General features: G+C 36.6%; 1 protein-coding gene across 2 annotated transcripts in view; it reads right to left on the bottom strand.

Moving 5' to 3' along the window:
• CDYL (chromodomain Y like) overlaps nucleotides 1–13,905 on the bottom strand; it is a 107,011-nt gene that overhangs the window by 47,478 nt on the left and 45,628 nt on the right. For both annotated transcript variants that reach the window (XM_032692108.1, XM_032692112.1), the window contains exon 2: nucleotides 11,424–12,090. In XM_032692108.1, the coding sequence (XP_032547999.1) occupies nucleotides 11,424–12,090 (667 nt within the window). The remainder of the gene's footprint in view (nucleotides 1–11,423; nucleotides 12,091–13,905) is intronic.

Genomic DNA, 13,905 nt, shown 5'->3' with positions numbered 1-13,905 from the left:
ACTTACTGACCTATAAACAAAATCTGTAAAAGCACACAACGATCATAATAACAGTTCATATCACCCTGCAACCAACAGAAATCCTCTTTAACTGCTGAGGATTGCCAGGGATGCCAGAGTATCTCAGTTTTCATCCAAAGGCTCCAACAGCCTCCCCAAGGGCCTTCCCTAGGCCCTGACACAGTCCCACCAAACTCACAGCAGTGCAGAAGGAGAATCTAAAATTGTCTCAGCATAAGACCTATCCAAAGAGTATATGAAGTACTTATAAGAGAAAGATAGGATAATATTTAAGTATATTAAGAAAACCTGACACACAAAAGACTAAAATGTTTGAAAATGTGATCATTGAGTTTGATTAAGCTGTTAAAATATCATAGTATAGCTAATATTGACACTGGCTAAATACTAAAATATTAGCCAAAATTACAGAAGGAAAAGTGTAGAGATGTTAATGTCAGGTCAACGACAGACCCACTGATTGACAGTTTTATCCTGAAATAAATTTATTTAGTATTACTCTCAACCTTTTTAACCAGAACATATGTAAATATTTGCCCTATTTGTACTACATTACCCTATTAGTTTGTAATTTATAATACACAATAGTGGCGTAAGAATTTCTTCATATTACATTTTAACTGAAAAGAATCTAGATTTTTTACTTTTTTAAAAATTGTGTATTACTGATATGCCTAAAATATCTAATAGAGAATGGAGTGCTCCTTAACATGTCATGCATCAATCACTAATCTACTAATATACCTTATTAAATTATGGCACTTCAAACTGGACTATGCCAACAAAACAGTAACAGGGAGACTCTGTGACAAGATACACAAGAGGAATAATGATTTCTTAAAGACGACCGTTGTGCCAGAGTAAAACTCAATACTAGATAAGAAAGAACTTAAGAACAAAATATCTTAACATATCACTGTAACAAGTCCATTTTCTTCCTCAAAGTTTCACAGCAAGCTGAAAAATAAAAATCAGTGAGGTGTACTGATTAGTTTTGGCTTGTATTACTTTATCAGAAGACTTAGTGCTCAATCTTTAATGTTAGCTAGTTAGATCTGTATTTGGAAATGCAAAAAGAAATCTGGTTTTCAAAACTGCAAAGCATAAGCATTTCCCCATGAGGTCAACAAACATAACAGTTATCTAAACCACTTGCTGGAAGAAAAGAAAAAAGTATAGTATTGATTTGTCATGTTTCTTAAAGCCACTCATGCTTGAATAGTTTTACCCATTGCTTTCAAAGATGATTAAATATAATACACTTGCTACTTTTTACATTTTCTCTACACCATCTAAAGGGCTGTTGAATTTAGCACTCCAGAAAGAGAAAGAAAATCTTTGAAATAAACATTTCCTCCGATTCTTAAGAACAGAAACTAAATCAAGTTCAGAAAACCCTAATTTCAGAGTACTTCTTCCAAAATAGGCCCTGGCTCCTGACCCAGAGCTTGGGAAGGCCCTCTACTTACTATCATTACTGTGTTGTACTACATGATCACTTGAGAAAACCCATCCTCTCGCTGTACAGTTATTACACAAGACCTTTTTTATTAATGGGAAGATTTCTTTTTTTTTTCTCCCTCTCACATATTTGAAGAAGTTTTTTTGCTGCTCCACTGTTTGTGCTCAGAAAGGTCATTTCTAAACACACGTCCCCAACCCAACTGACTATACAGCACCCAATAAAGCTAATGGAACAAAAAGCATTGTCAATGTGCAAAGCAAAGAAACAAGAAAATAAAATGTCCCACTCAAAGATGTAACTTGTGTTTTGAATAAACTTTTAAATATTTAAAACAGGTTTTCAAGCTAATTGCCTACACACTCACGGAAGGTAAAAAAACATGATTCTCTAAAGAACACAGAATAATCTGTCATCCTTTGTATTCAGAAATTGAAACAGAAAATCACAAACCACACAGTAAATTGTCTGAAATACCCATTATTGCCATCTTGAGTTTGCCTGCTTGTACTAATATAAGAAGAAAACCACTGTCTTTGAACTCCTTGCTGAAAGGGTGTTGCCCCAAACTGCCACAAATACATCTTCACAAAATCACCAACTTTAAGAGAAGCCCTGACAGGCTATTCTTTCCACTTGCTGAAAATTGTTTTTAAATTAGCTCTGTCAATAAAAAGTTATGCGCAATAAAATAAGCATTAGCTTTGCATTTACTGTTGGTTTCAACTCATTCCTGTATTTCTTGGAAGTGCCCACTGAATTTGAAATCTGTCCAGAAAACCAAAGAATGAGGGGAGAACACAACAAATCTGTTTACACTGGAGTGGGTTTTGAGCTGACTATACCAAAGCAAAAGAGGATGAATGACAATCAGTATTCTTTACTTAAAGCATCTGAACTTTGTAGCATTTTTTTTTCTAAAATAATTGTTTTATACAGTTCTATAAGCAATTTTTTTAAAGGAAGGGTGCTTTACATAAGGACCTCAGCAGAAACCTGACCAGAGCTCCACCTTCTCACTGCTTTTCCAATGCCTATCCAATATCCTAACAGAGTAATGATCAGAATCTCTGAATGTCTGCATGGTATAAAAGTAATTCTATAAATAATAGTTGAGTGAATTATTCCATAAATAATAGTGGCCAACAATGTTGAAAAAGGTACAAAAATCACTGAATTACAATTTTCAAGTATGTCACAAAACATTTCCTTAATTCTGAAGAAAAAGAACTTATATTCTTTGTAAAACTATACGTTTCCTATAAATACTATTCATTTCCATTATCCTTATAAATGTTGAATTTTTTTTTAATGGCCATTACCTCTTCTTCTCTTGGTCTCGAATATGTTTTACAAACAGTTCTCAGGACTAAACGGAAGCTATAACAAAAGTTATTATCTTTCTCTTTTGAATTTGACACCTTTTGATTTCTTTAGATGTCTCCTTAACTTATTCAATTCCAGAATAGAAATTTCCAATTACTTTCGTCATTATTTCATCACGTCTATAATTTGTTTCTTCTCCAACATCTTTTCCATATTCCCTTTAGATACATGATTTTTTAACAAATTATTGAATATCCTCTTTGTTCCTGTTGTACCAGCTTCCATCAATGGCTTGGCCTAGATTCTCCAACTGCGTATGCACTGGAAGTACACTGAAACACATCTCATAGGGGCCTTGTCTGAGAAGGCAGCCAGTCAGTTACTCCATTCCCTCTCTCTCATTCTACCCCCATCTCAAAACCAATACAGGAATCGAAGCTGAAATCCAAGGAACAGCAGCGCCAATGCATGGAAGACACTGTGCCAGCCAACATGTTACATATGGATTCATTATACAGCAAGCATGACTGAAGTGTAATAACAAATGTGTGTGACAAACAGAGAAATCTTGAGAGCCTCTTTAGTCCAATATTAGGCCAAGTCTTCTTGGAGTTGCCCTTAGAGTGTTCAGGTATTCCTATCTGCATCCCAGGCTAAAAATTCTGTTTAGGAGCTAGCAAGAAAAACGATCAGTTGAAGTTCTCTTCCTGCTGTTCATCATTTTGCTTAGCCTCCTGCTTTAGATATGTCCCTCTGAAGTTTCTGTTTTCTTATGTCTTAAGTAATAAGGTGTTTCTCTGCAAGTTTTGTACCTTTGCTGCTCACTGCAACATCTTTTTTTAAAAAGAGATCACTAATAAATATAAATAAACACAAATTCCACTGCTAATCTTCTGACACAAGTACAATGAACCACTAAGCCTACTCTGTTTTCCATCCTTCCAGTCAGTTTTTTACCTGTCTTTTGACTTACTTTCTTTAGTTGCCTCTTTCAAGGAAAATTTTCAAAGAAAAGAGATGACAATCTGTATTTCTTTATCTGTGTTTCACTGAGATGTTCAAAGAACTCTTAATACAATAGTAAGATGCTCTCTTTCCTCCTCTTCTTCCACATTAAATTTTAGAACTTCTCAGTTTTCAGATGTGTTCAAATATAGAATATTATAGTTCAAAGCGCCAATGTTTATGATTTGTCTTTGTTTCCTAAAGGTATCTAAAACATAATAAACTTTAAATCATTTTAAATTATAAATACTTACTAAAACCAAGAGCTTTTTTATGCATTCTAAGGTTGCAAAATTAAGAGTTACTACAGCAGAATCAATTGTTTGATAATTTGTGGCCTAATGCATTTTAGTGTGTGTTCTTAAGTGAGTTTACAATATCAATGTATGTACAGCAGATAATTTAGATATTTTTTATTTGAAAAAATGCATACAGTATTACAAACGTATGGCTCCTGTATTTATTTTCTTTTAAATAACAGTGCTTTGTTGTATTATTATTAATAACTAAAGCAGCAGTTTTGGATCATGATTATGCCACTTTGAGTACTGAAATTTCTCCAGCTGGGTAGGGAGTACAGTTATTCCAGGGCAATATAGGATCTGGCTATTGCATTAGTCATCATTATATTAAAAAAAAAAAAAAAAGATATTTTTGCAAACACCTGTAACATGCAAAGCTGTATCCAGCTGTTATTCCAGCAGCTAGCCTTAAAAAAATTGTTTTTTGAATCTTAGTTTTGCATGTCCCTCAATCTAAGAACTTTCTTTCTTTCACAAGCATTGATGCAAACAAACTATTTCAGGGTTTTTTTCTTAATTGTACGATACTTTAACTCCCTTGTAAGTCTCCATGTGAGGATGTTTTGTTGACTTTATTTTAGGCAGATAATGTGATCTAGGCAAATCTTCCACAAACCGTATTATGGTCATTTTAGTCCATTTTTTAAATAGATTTTTGTATCAAACTATTAAGATTAATCTTCTTTTCAAGAGAACACAGATTCATAATGACAACTGCCTTAGCAAACATGCATTCCATCCACTTCACAGCCTTAACAGAGATGGGAGATGAAACTTTTTCAAAAATTGAAACAGCAAGAGAAAAAAAAGTTGCTGGTTCCTCTGCCAGGCACTGTAAAAGGCATTGCATGAGTATTTCTGTTTGCGCTTTACATTTCTGCTCTATTATCAAAAGCTGCTCTGAACTTCTACAATTTGACAACGTTGGATGGAAAAAAAAAGTATCTACCTCAACATTTTTGTTCTATCATTCAGTCTGATCTTCAACACATTTTCTCTGTGTAGATGTATGCAAAGTAGGTTGAAAGTGAACCCTGTAAACAGAGCCTTTGCTTCATTGGGCTTCATCTTTCCTAAGTTTTGACACAGCAGGTGTGACAAACCTGTCCTCAGAATTTACTTTTGTCCCATGTTGGCACATGTGCTGTAGGAGAACATGATGGCTGATCATTATTGAGCCCATTTGAGCAGTCAGTCATGAGAGATTTAGACTCCAGACCCTCAGTCTGTGTAAAGTGGTGTAATGTCAGAAGAACTGCACAGCTACGAGCTTTATGTTTACCCGTGAGCCTGCAGGTGTAATACAAATTCCAGTGAAAATAACAGAGGAGTTTCTCCATCAACTTAGGCTGAGGTTTTTATGTCCAAACTGAGAATTTATTGAGAAGTCTCTTACCCTTTAAAAAAAAAATATGTTTAATCCAGAGTTTCCTGTAAAGGTTTTTCAGGGACAGAATTAAAATGAGGAAAAAGCATGTGTCTGTCTCCCTCCCCAGGGACACATCCTCTCCCTCACTGTCACTTCCAGAAGGCTGATAAAAATAAGCCTGCCCTTAAAGGAGCAGTTGGTTAGGCCACATCTCTTTCTCTCTGTAAACACGTATATATATATATATATATATATATATACACACACACACACACGCACACACACACACATATATCCCATACCTGGAATTGGGGAAGGGAGGAAAAGGAATGGGACCACTCTTTTTCAAAGTAACTACATTTTACACTAGCTTAGCTGTATCAAAAGCCTACCCCAATGTAACATCCGACTGAGGCATCTCTGTTCTGAGTAGTGAAGGACAGCAGAAGGCAGAAAAAGAAAGAAAACAGTCAATTATGCCTTATGTTCTCAGAAAACTACAGCAAACCCTGCACTTAGATCCTTATTATTACGATAATCCGTTGACATAAACCAATATGGTCCTGAAGATGAGAGATTTTCACAGTAAGTTCTCAATCCTGGAACTCCATGTAAAGTAACAATAACGTGTACTATAAACTGCATAAGCAGTAGGGCAGAGGGGAGACAGAAACCAGAACAGTATGGGATAACAGATCAGTTTTCCACGACATAGACCATCCAGTCTACGACACAGACCATCCAGTCTACCACACTACTTAACACTTTTCCATTTATACTAAGCCAGAAAATACAGATAAAAAAGAAATTCACAACAACTCAGAATATTATTTTAGTTTAAAGAATCTGAAGAACTTAAAAATGACTTTGTAACACAGAAGCTAATTTGATGTTAGGTTAAAATGTTGCAACACAGTGTGAATAAGGGACATAATAATGTGAATTAAGAAATAAGACCAAAATGAAATTTCTGGAGAAAAAACAAGCCAAAGGTACCTTTAAGGTTGATGTAATGAAAACTGCTTTACTCTTTACTCTTAGTGATCTGCTAAATGCATACACAACTGAAGATACAAAATTTCACATCGCTGCATTTGACAAAGAAGTTTAACCAGTAATTTCAGAAATTAAGAGGGCTTTGCAAAGGACTTTAACCCACTTCATAGGCTTTTGTTTGCACTAATAAAATACTTGGTTGCTTTCCAGATCACTCAGCAGAGATAAAGCTGCCATCCAAGTGCAACGTACAAACACACTGAAAAAGGAAGTTCTTTTATTTTGAATCACATTTGACTGCATAACCAAAAAAATCCCAAAAAGCCAACAAACAAAATGAGGGCTCAAAACTGCTTTTGTCCTTCCAGGATGTGAAAAAGAAATCCAAAAAAACTGTAACACATCATCCCACCTTTCCTTTAATTGTACTGTCCACTCTAATTCAAACTGCAATGAACTGTAACTCTCCATTCTGCTTTCTGAGAGGATTACATGCATGGCTTGTGATCCACCTGGACAAATATGTGCTTCACACCCAACACACCTTTGTCAACTGCTGTGCTCTTCCCATGGGACTCTTGAGGGTGGTCCATTACACTGGTGACAGTGGACTGCTCCTCATGTAAAGTCCAACACCCAGGCACATACAGGGAGAGGGGGAAAAAAAGTAACTGGGAGATTTTGGGAGGGAACTGCGTGAGCTCCCCTCACCCTAAGGAACAGGGAGGGACAGAACTCCTTTCAGCTTGGCTTGGTATCTTATAGAGAATGTACGTTTCCACCCAGTTCCAGTTGCCTCCATAATCCCTTCTACACTTGATTCCTGTTGAGCCTAAAGCTATCAAACACTTAATGAAATAGACACTCTTTTCCCTTGGTGTTTGAGTGGATTTTTGGTTTTCCAAGTCTATGTTTTTTAATCCGATAAATTGCTTTGGGGAAAGGAGAGAACAGGTAACAAAGAGAATTTTAAGTTCAGTCTTTTTTTTTTTTTTAAATGTCTGGCTTTTTCTCTTGGTGACAAAACCACTGGTTTGAGATAAAAATAGCACCAGTATCCAAGTGAAAAATCAGCAGACACCCTTGTTCCTTGTAGGGTGATACATCACAAGCATCTTTGGATTGTCAGTCTGCTGCTCCTGCAAATTATTCATCTAGACTAATACGTGCAAGGAGGGAGATGCTCTAATGCCACCATGAACACTGGTAGTGCTTGTCTGTCTAACAAGTGATGTAATTCACCGCATTTCTCGTATTTCTTCTCTTCCCGTATGTAAGAACCAGCCTGCCTTATTCTAATTATAACAACATATACAGCTAGATGTGCTTTTCTTCCTCATTTTATACTTTGAGCTTTGCATGCCTTTCTGCCCAAAATCTCCCTTCTTGTGGCATTTACTCTGAATTGCATCCACATGTTGGACACAGCTATCTGAATAAAAACTGCAGCAACTATAGGGTTAACCAGAAAAAATCCCAAACAAACAACTAGAAGCAATGGTATTCACCTGGCTTATGGTCCTTCCTAAAACAGAACTTCTCTGGATATTATGAGTGTACTGTGGCTAAAACATTTCCAGTAAGATTTCAAAGCTACTTTTTAATGCCATTTTAATGAAGGAAGCTTTCAAAAACTTTAAAGGTATCAAAACCTACTGTTAGACGTGAGGCTGCTTTTTGTCTTGCCTAGTTTTGAGTAATATGTATTGACTGTATGTGCCACTAAAAACTTTTCCACAACATTTAGTTCTTTGATGGTGCTTTTCTGTTTCATTCATCTAAATTCAGGATTGCTTTCATTAGCTTTTAGTAACAGCTAATGATCACCACTTTTATTATAATTTAAACTTAAAAACCCGGCAAAAGTAAGGCTGGGGAAAACAAACAAAGAACAGAGTAAACAATGAAGAGTTTCACCATCCTGAGCTAGGACTCAAAAATCAACAGAAGTCACACAGCTCAAAAGCAGACATAGCAATAATCTCAAAATTAGGAACACTGTTTTCATATTAAAATTTTAAATTATTTTTCCAATATTACTTCAAAAAATCTAAATCTGTTTCAATTTAAAAAGCTGACTAAAGCTTTTTGAAGCGTAATGTGTATTTTTCTAGAATCTTTCAAAATTATGCTTTACAATGAGTGATTTCTATTTTGATGAACTTGGTTTACCAACAAAAATATCTTGATAAAAAAATCCCTAAACCACCTCAAGTAAAAAGTTATTTTTCAAAACATGCCTTTGTCTTCCTGACAGCATCCTCCAAGTGGTAGTAGGAACTCTTAAAATTAACAGAAGGTATATACAGAGGAGGTGGGAAGTTTGGAAAGAGTGCTTCAAATGCCAGATCTATCATCCGTATTATTAATATGTCAGATCTGGTGCATATGAAGATGCATTTTTGTGCAATAAATACCTCTCATGATGTATGAATCCTGAGGTGGTGCTGAAAATGTGATGAGGTGTCCATTTAAGAAAGAAGGAATGTCCTGAGTAAGGAGTAAAACAGGATCCTGAACTGCAACAGCCCCATCCATGCAGGGGAGGGAAGCATCTATTTACTACATTTTTAACGAATAACAGTGTGAAGCTAAAAATACAAACAGCAAGGAGAAGAGCACATCTTTAATGAAGAGACAGGCAATGTGTCAGCTCAGGAAGCTTCAAGGCTAGGTGAGCTCTAGGAGACAGGGCTATTTCTCTTGGCTTCTCCCTAAATAAAGGTCCACTCAGGCCATGCATAACATCTGAGTTGAAGCCTGGGCTTCCACAAGGAAGATATCTGTCAAAGAAATCCTGGAAAGCTAGGAAGAGAGAGGTGTCAGAAACAAATGGAAATTATTTTTCTTTTGCAACTTTGTCTCCAAGTTTTATCATCACAGAAATAATGCATGATTTGAATGCTAAGACCAGAAGCGTTGCAGGTGAGCACAACAAAGTCCTAATAATGCTATTTAGCATCCATTTCCCAGCAGACTGCACAGCTCAGCTTGGGGATTGGCAGTGGTGTATCAGGACAGAGAAGGAAAGCCTCAGTTAATGTACTGATATGCCTCCAGCAGCAGACAGAAGGTGGAACATATTGCGTATGTTCCATCCACCACGTATTGTGACTATCTCCTTAGCTCTCCTTTTTTTGATCTACACCTTAAGATTTCATGAACACATAAGTGTGAGAAAAATCTCATATTGTCATCATCCCTAGAGTCAGTCAATAGCTTCCATTGTTAGTTGCCCAGGCAAATGCCTAAGAAGAGTTGAAGGAAGTGGTGGCAGTTGAAGAAATTTTAACATCTCACTGAAACAGATAAACGCACCTCAACTAATATCTTCTGTGTCACTACCACTCCTGTGCAGGTCTTTCCACTTCCACTTGATGCCATGTAGCTGGGCCTTTGCCATATCACTAATACCAGAATGAAAGGTGGGAATGATTTCATCTGATCTACCTAAGAAAGTCCTTCATGTCCCCATTTTTTTTCCTGGATGCCACAAGGCAAAAAACCAGCATGCTGATGGCAGCACTTATCAATCATTACATTAGAAACACCACCAGACTCCAAAATGCACATTAATTGTCACAAAAACGCACTCCTCTACCTCACCTACACAGAGAATTACATCCTGGCATCTCTTCATCTTCCCTTTCAGCTTTGTTTACATCCTCTGAGATTTACATTCCTTCTTTAGCCCATGCAAAGCAAGAGATATTCCTGGCATCTGTGTGTCCATTACCATGGTTACCTAGTTCATCTGCAGCAAAATGGGTTGGTCCATGACCTGACACCGCAGCTCCAGAAGTATACTCCTCCCTTGTCCACTGCTTTCCAACCTTTCCTGCTCCAGCTATTTTTTCAGAATATTTCAATGCAAACAACAGTGGGGTACCCAATACAAACGCTCCCGAAGTCTTCAGCACATTTTTCTCCCTATATAGTGTATCTAAGTGTGTTTTTTGGCAGGCCCAGTCCTTGAAAAATTTCAGGCAATTTTTCCAGCAAGCTGTCATCAATAGCATACTTGCAGATCTTACCCACTGCATTTTATTTGAGGATGCAGTATTTACTTGCAAATTTTAACTTGAAAATTTAGCCTTAAAAGTATGCTTACAAGAACACTTGTGACTACACAACTACCTGGGTCTATCAGGGAAGAACAAAGGTTTGGAGCATAAGAATGAGGAACATGTTCTAAACAAGGGTCTCAGCTGGATGGGGAAATGAACAGCTTCCTCCCAGAAAAGCAGTTTGGGTTCCTTTGGTATCACAAATTTTACAGCACGAATTGAATTAATTGTCATCTACTGAAATATTAGCAAGCCAAGCATCACTCCTAAATAAGCGCCCAATATCAAATGAGGTATAAACAACAAAATATTGATAAAATATAATGAAGACAGATGTCAAACCAGGCAGGAAGCATATGTATCTCCACAACTGGCTCAAATGCTCACTGAAACAAAGCTTATCAGCTTTTTTTTTAAGCAACATCATTCTCACAGGTTTTTTTCCAGGTAATATTAATAGCAAAATAGATACATAAACTGCTATGAAAAATTCCTGCTCACACCATTCATCTGTTCCCATAATTAAAGTTTCTAATATTCATACCAAATTTGACCTACTTAAATAAACTTAAAGCAATGATGTAATCTCTGGAAATGGTACACTAAATAGGTGTACCGCACAACGTCAAGGCAAACACAGATGTATCTTATGGTGATTCTGAAAACACAAATACCAATGAATCTCTGTGAGGAAACCAAAAGCTGGCAAAATTCGAAATGGCTTTGTAGTCATATAGTTATGCAAAATAAAGTTGTGAAGTTCTCCAGACTTAACATGGCTGAAATAGAGTGGGTAATTTGTTTGCATCTCAGCAGCAAAAAGAACCCCAGTCAAATGACAAATCAACACAAAACCGACCAACTCATACACCTACCTTTTCCATTTATTGTTAATGCTGATGCAATTGTGGCTGTTACTGGCACTGGCAATTGTGGCACTAATGGATGTATCCTTGGTCGGCTCCCCATTCTAGCACGCTCTGCACCAGGTCCTAATAAAGCTCCCACCGGTTTTTCTGCTGCTACTTCTGGTGCTACAGAGTCGTCTTGATCCTGCTCTATATGGTCCATTTTATCCGGGCTTTCATTCTGGAAGCCATCAACTGTTGTCCGACTCTTAATTGGACTTTTGGGCACTAGGATTTTAATACCTGATTTTGCAAGGTCCATATTTTTCCGTCCAGAAAGAGATGGGGAATTGTTTTTCCGGAACTTCTGTGCAGCAGAAAAAAGTTGATTATTTTTTGACTCATGTTCTTTACTCATAACTAAAGATTTAGAAGATGTCTTTGAAAAAGAACTATTGGTAGATCTAGAAATTTGTTTTCGGGCATTATTTGGAGAGGTCCTGTTTGTCCTGGTTAATGTGCTTTCTTTCTGCTTTTCATTGTGGCGTCTGTTAAATTCATGTATATATTCCTCACAATTAACAAGGTGCTGTTCTGGCTCCCAAGTATCATCGTCACTGTCGTATCCTTTCCATCGCACCAAATACTCTGGTTTTCCCTTCTTGTTTTTCCTCTTGTCAACAATTCTCTCTACCTGTTAAAAAGGAAAATTAAACATAAGACATGGGCAGATATACAACTCAAGGGAGCAACTTGCATGAAAATAATTTTTTAAGTGTAGACAGATTTTAAAATATTCTCGTAGCTCTATAGCTTACAGTCTTTCACTGCTGACTGGACACTCCTCTCTTTAAGCTTCAGATTGTTACTTTCATCTCAAAAACATGTTCTAGAATACCAAAATTGTTCTTCACTAAGTATTTTGCATGCACAAGAATCTGAATATGACATATTAAAACTGACAATCGGCACTGGTCCCAGTGAAGCTCTTGAACCAACTTCAATGGGGATAGGATTTCCCTCTCTGAATACAGAGGTCATGTTTAAATATGCTGTATAAATACAGTGTGTTTACCCTACAAAACTTATCAATTTGATATTGTTTGAATAATTTGCTTGCCTAACATAAGGCATATGTGAGAATCTCTTACTTACAGTGAGCTATCCTTTAGCTACCAGGGAACAACATAGAACAGCTCAGGAATTGGGGCAAGAAGATTTTTTTTTTTAGAGGCTTTTTGTGAGAACAGAGAACATTTTGGACAGAGTTTTTGATACATATACTTGAACAAATTACCATGCCTCACTTATCTGCAAATAGAGATGATATTTATGTCACAAGTATTAAGTATGCACATGCTACAACTGCATGTGGGACCCACAGGCTGGAGGAATTCAGGCACTGGGGTAAAGCAGACAGGGCAGACAGCAGCAGCTGCAAGGACAGAGGCTCATGCCTCAGACCAAAACTCATGCCAATCACGCTAATCCTCCAGAAAGGAAATTCTTTTATTGAAAAAGAGAGATAAATGCAAGGCTAGTCTCTAGGATTTCCCCTTTTTATTTCCTTTTTCCTACCCAGGCTGATCCTTCTGGTAAATCCTCCATCCCACTTCATTTCAGTTATGGGACCAGTACAGATTTCTTACCTACCCATCTCTCTCTTCTTTTTGGTATTAAAAACGAAGGGAAAAAAAAAGGCAGAATTTGGGACTATCACTTATTAATTTAATTCCCAGCCCTTCATGAACAAAGACGATGCACAGAAGCCAAGATTACACGTACCTAGAAGAAGCTCCGAAGAAACAGTAACATTTACTGTAGTGGCATTAATGAAATGGAATGTCTACAGAACAGTTTAGAGAGATGGAAGGAAAATACAACTATGCGTGGTGCACATATAAATGGTATGTGATTCATTACCAAGTCACATCACTGCCGACAACAGATTCTCTTAAGAGAGTGCACCTCAATTGGCATGTGGCATGCTATCATAATGCACTCCCTGGTTTTCAACAGTGAGGTTAAATGACTACTATTATTATAATCTCATCAGCAATATAGGGACTTACCCTACAACTGCATGTGACTCCCTGCAGGTGTTCTACTATGCTGTCCTGTCATTAGGATGTTGTACAGCTCTGTTTGCACAGGTCTTGAAAAACTCAACCAAATCAACAACACACAAATAAAAATCAAACACAAACTAGCTCTACCTTAGCTTTGTTTATGACTTGAACAGTTGAATACATTTTATAGAGAGAAATGCAATATAAATTGTCCAAAGTTTATTTAAAATCTTAAAATACCTTAAAACTATTTTTATTGTAGTTCTTTAACTTTTTAGTAAAGTTACTGTACTTAAAAAAATATGCATCTAGAAAAAGGAAACTTGTTTTTTCCATTAACTACTTCAGAACGTCTTAGAAGAAAACACAACTCCAGATAAGAAAGACATTGTAGAGAAATATACCTTCAAAATTTTTTTAGTAGAGATTGAGTAAAAAGA

The sequence above is a fragment of the Chiroxiphia lanceolata genome, chromosome 1 (assembly GCF_009829145.1).
Source record: "Chiroxiphia lanceolata isolate bChiLan1 chromosome 1, bChiLan1.pri, whole genome shotgun sequence".
Taxonomy (NCBI): Eukaryota; Metazoa; Chordata; class Aves; order Passeriformes; family Pipridae; genus Chiroxiphia; species Chiroxiphia lanceolata.
Note: the sequence above shows the minus strand (reverse complement) of the source record. Positions and strands in the feature narration are given on the sequence as shown.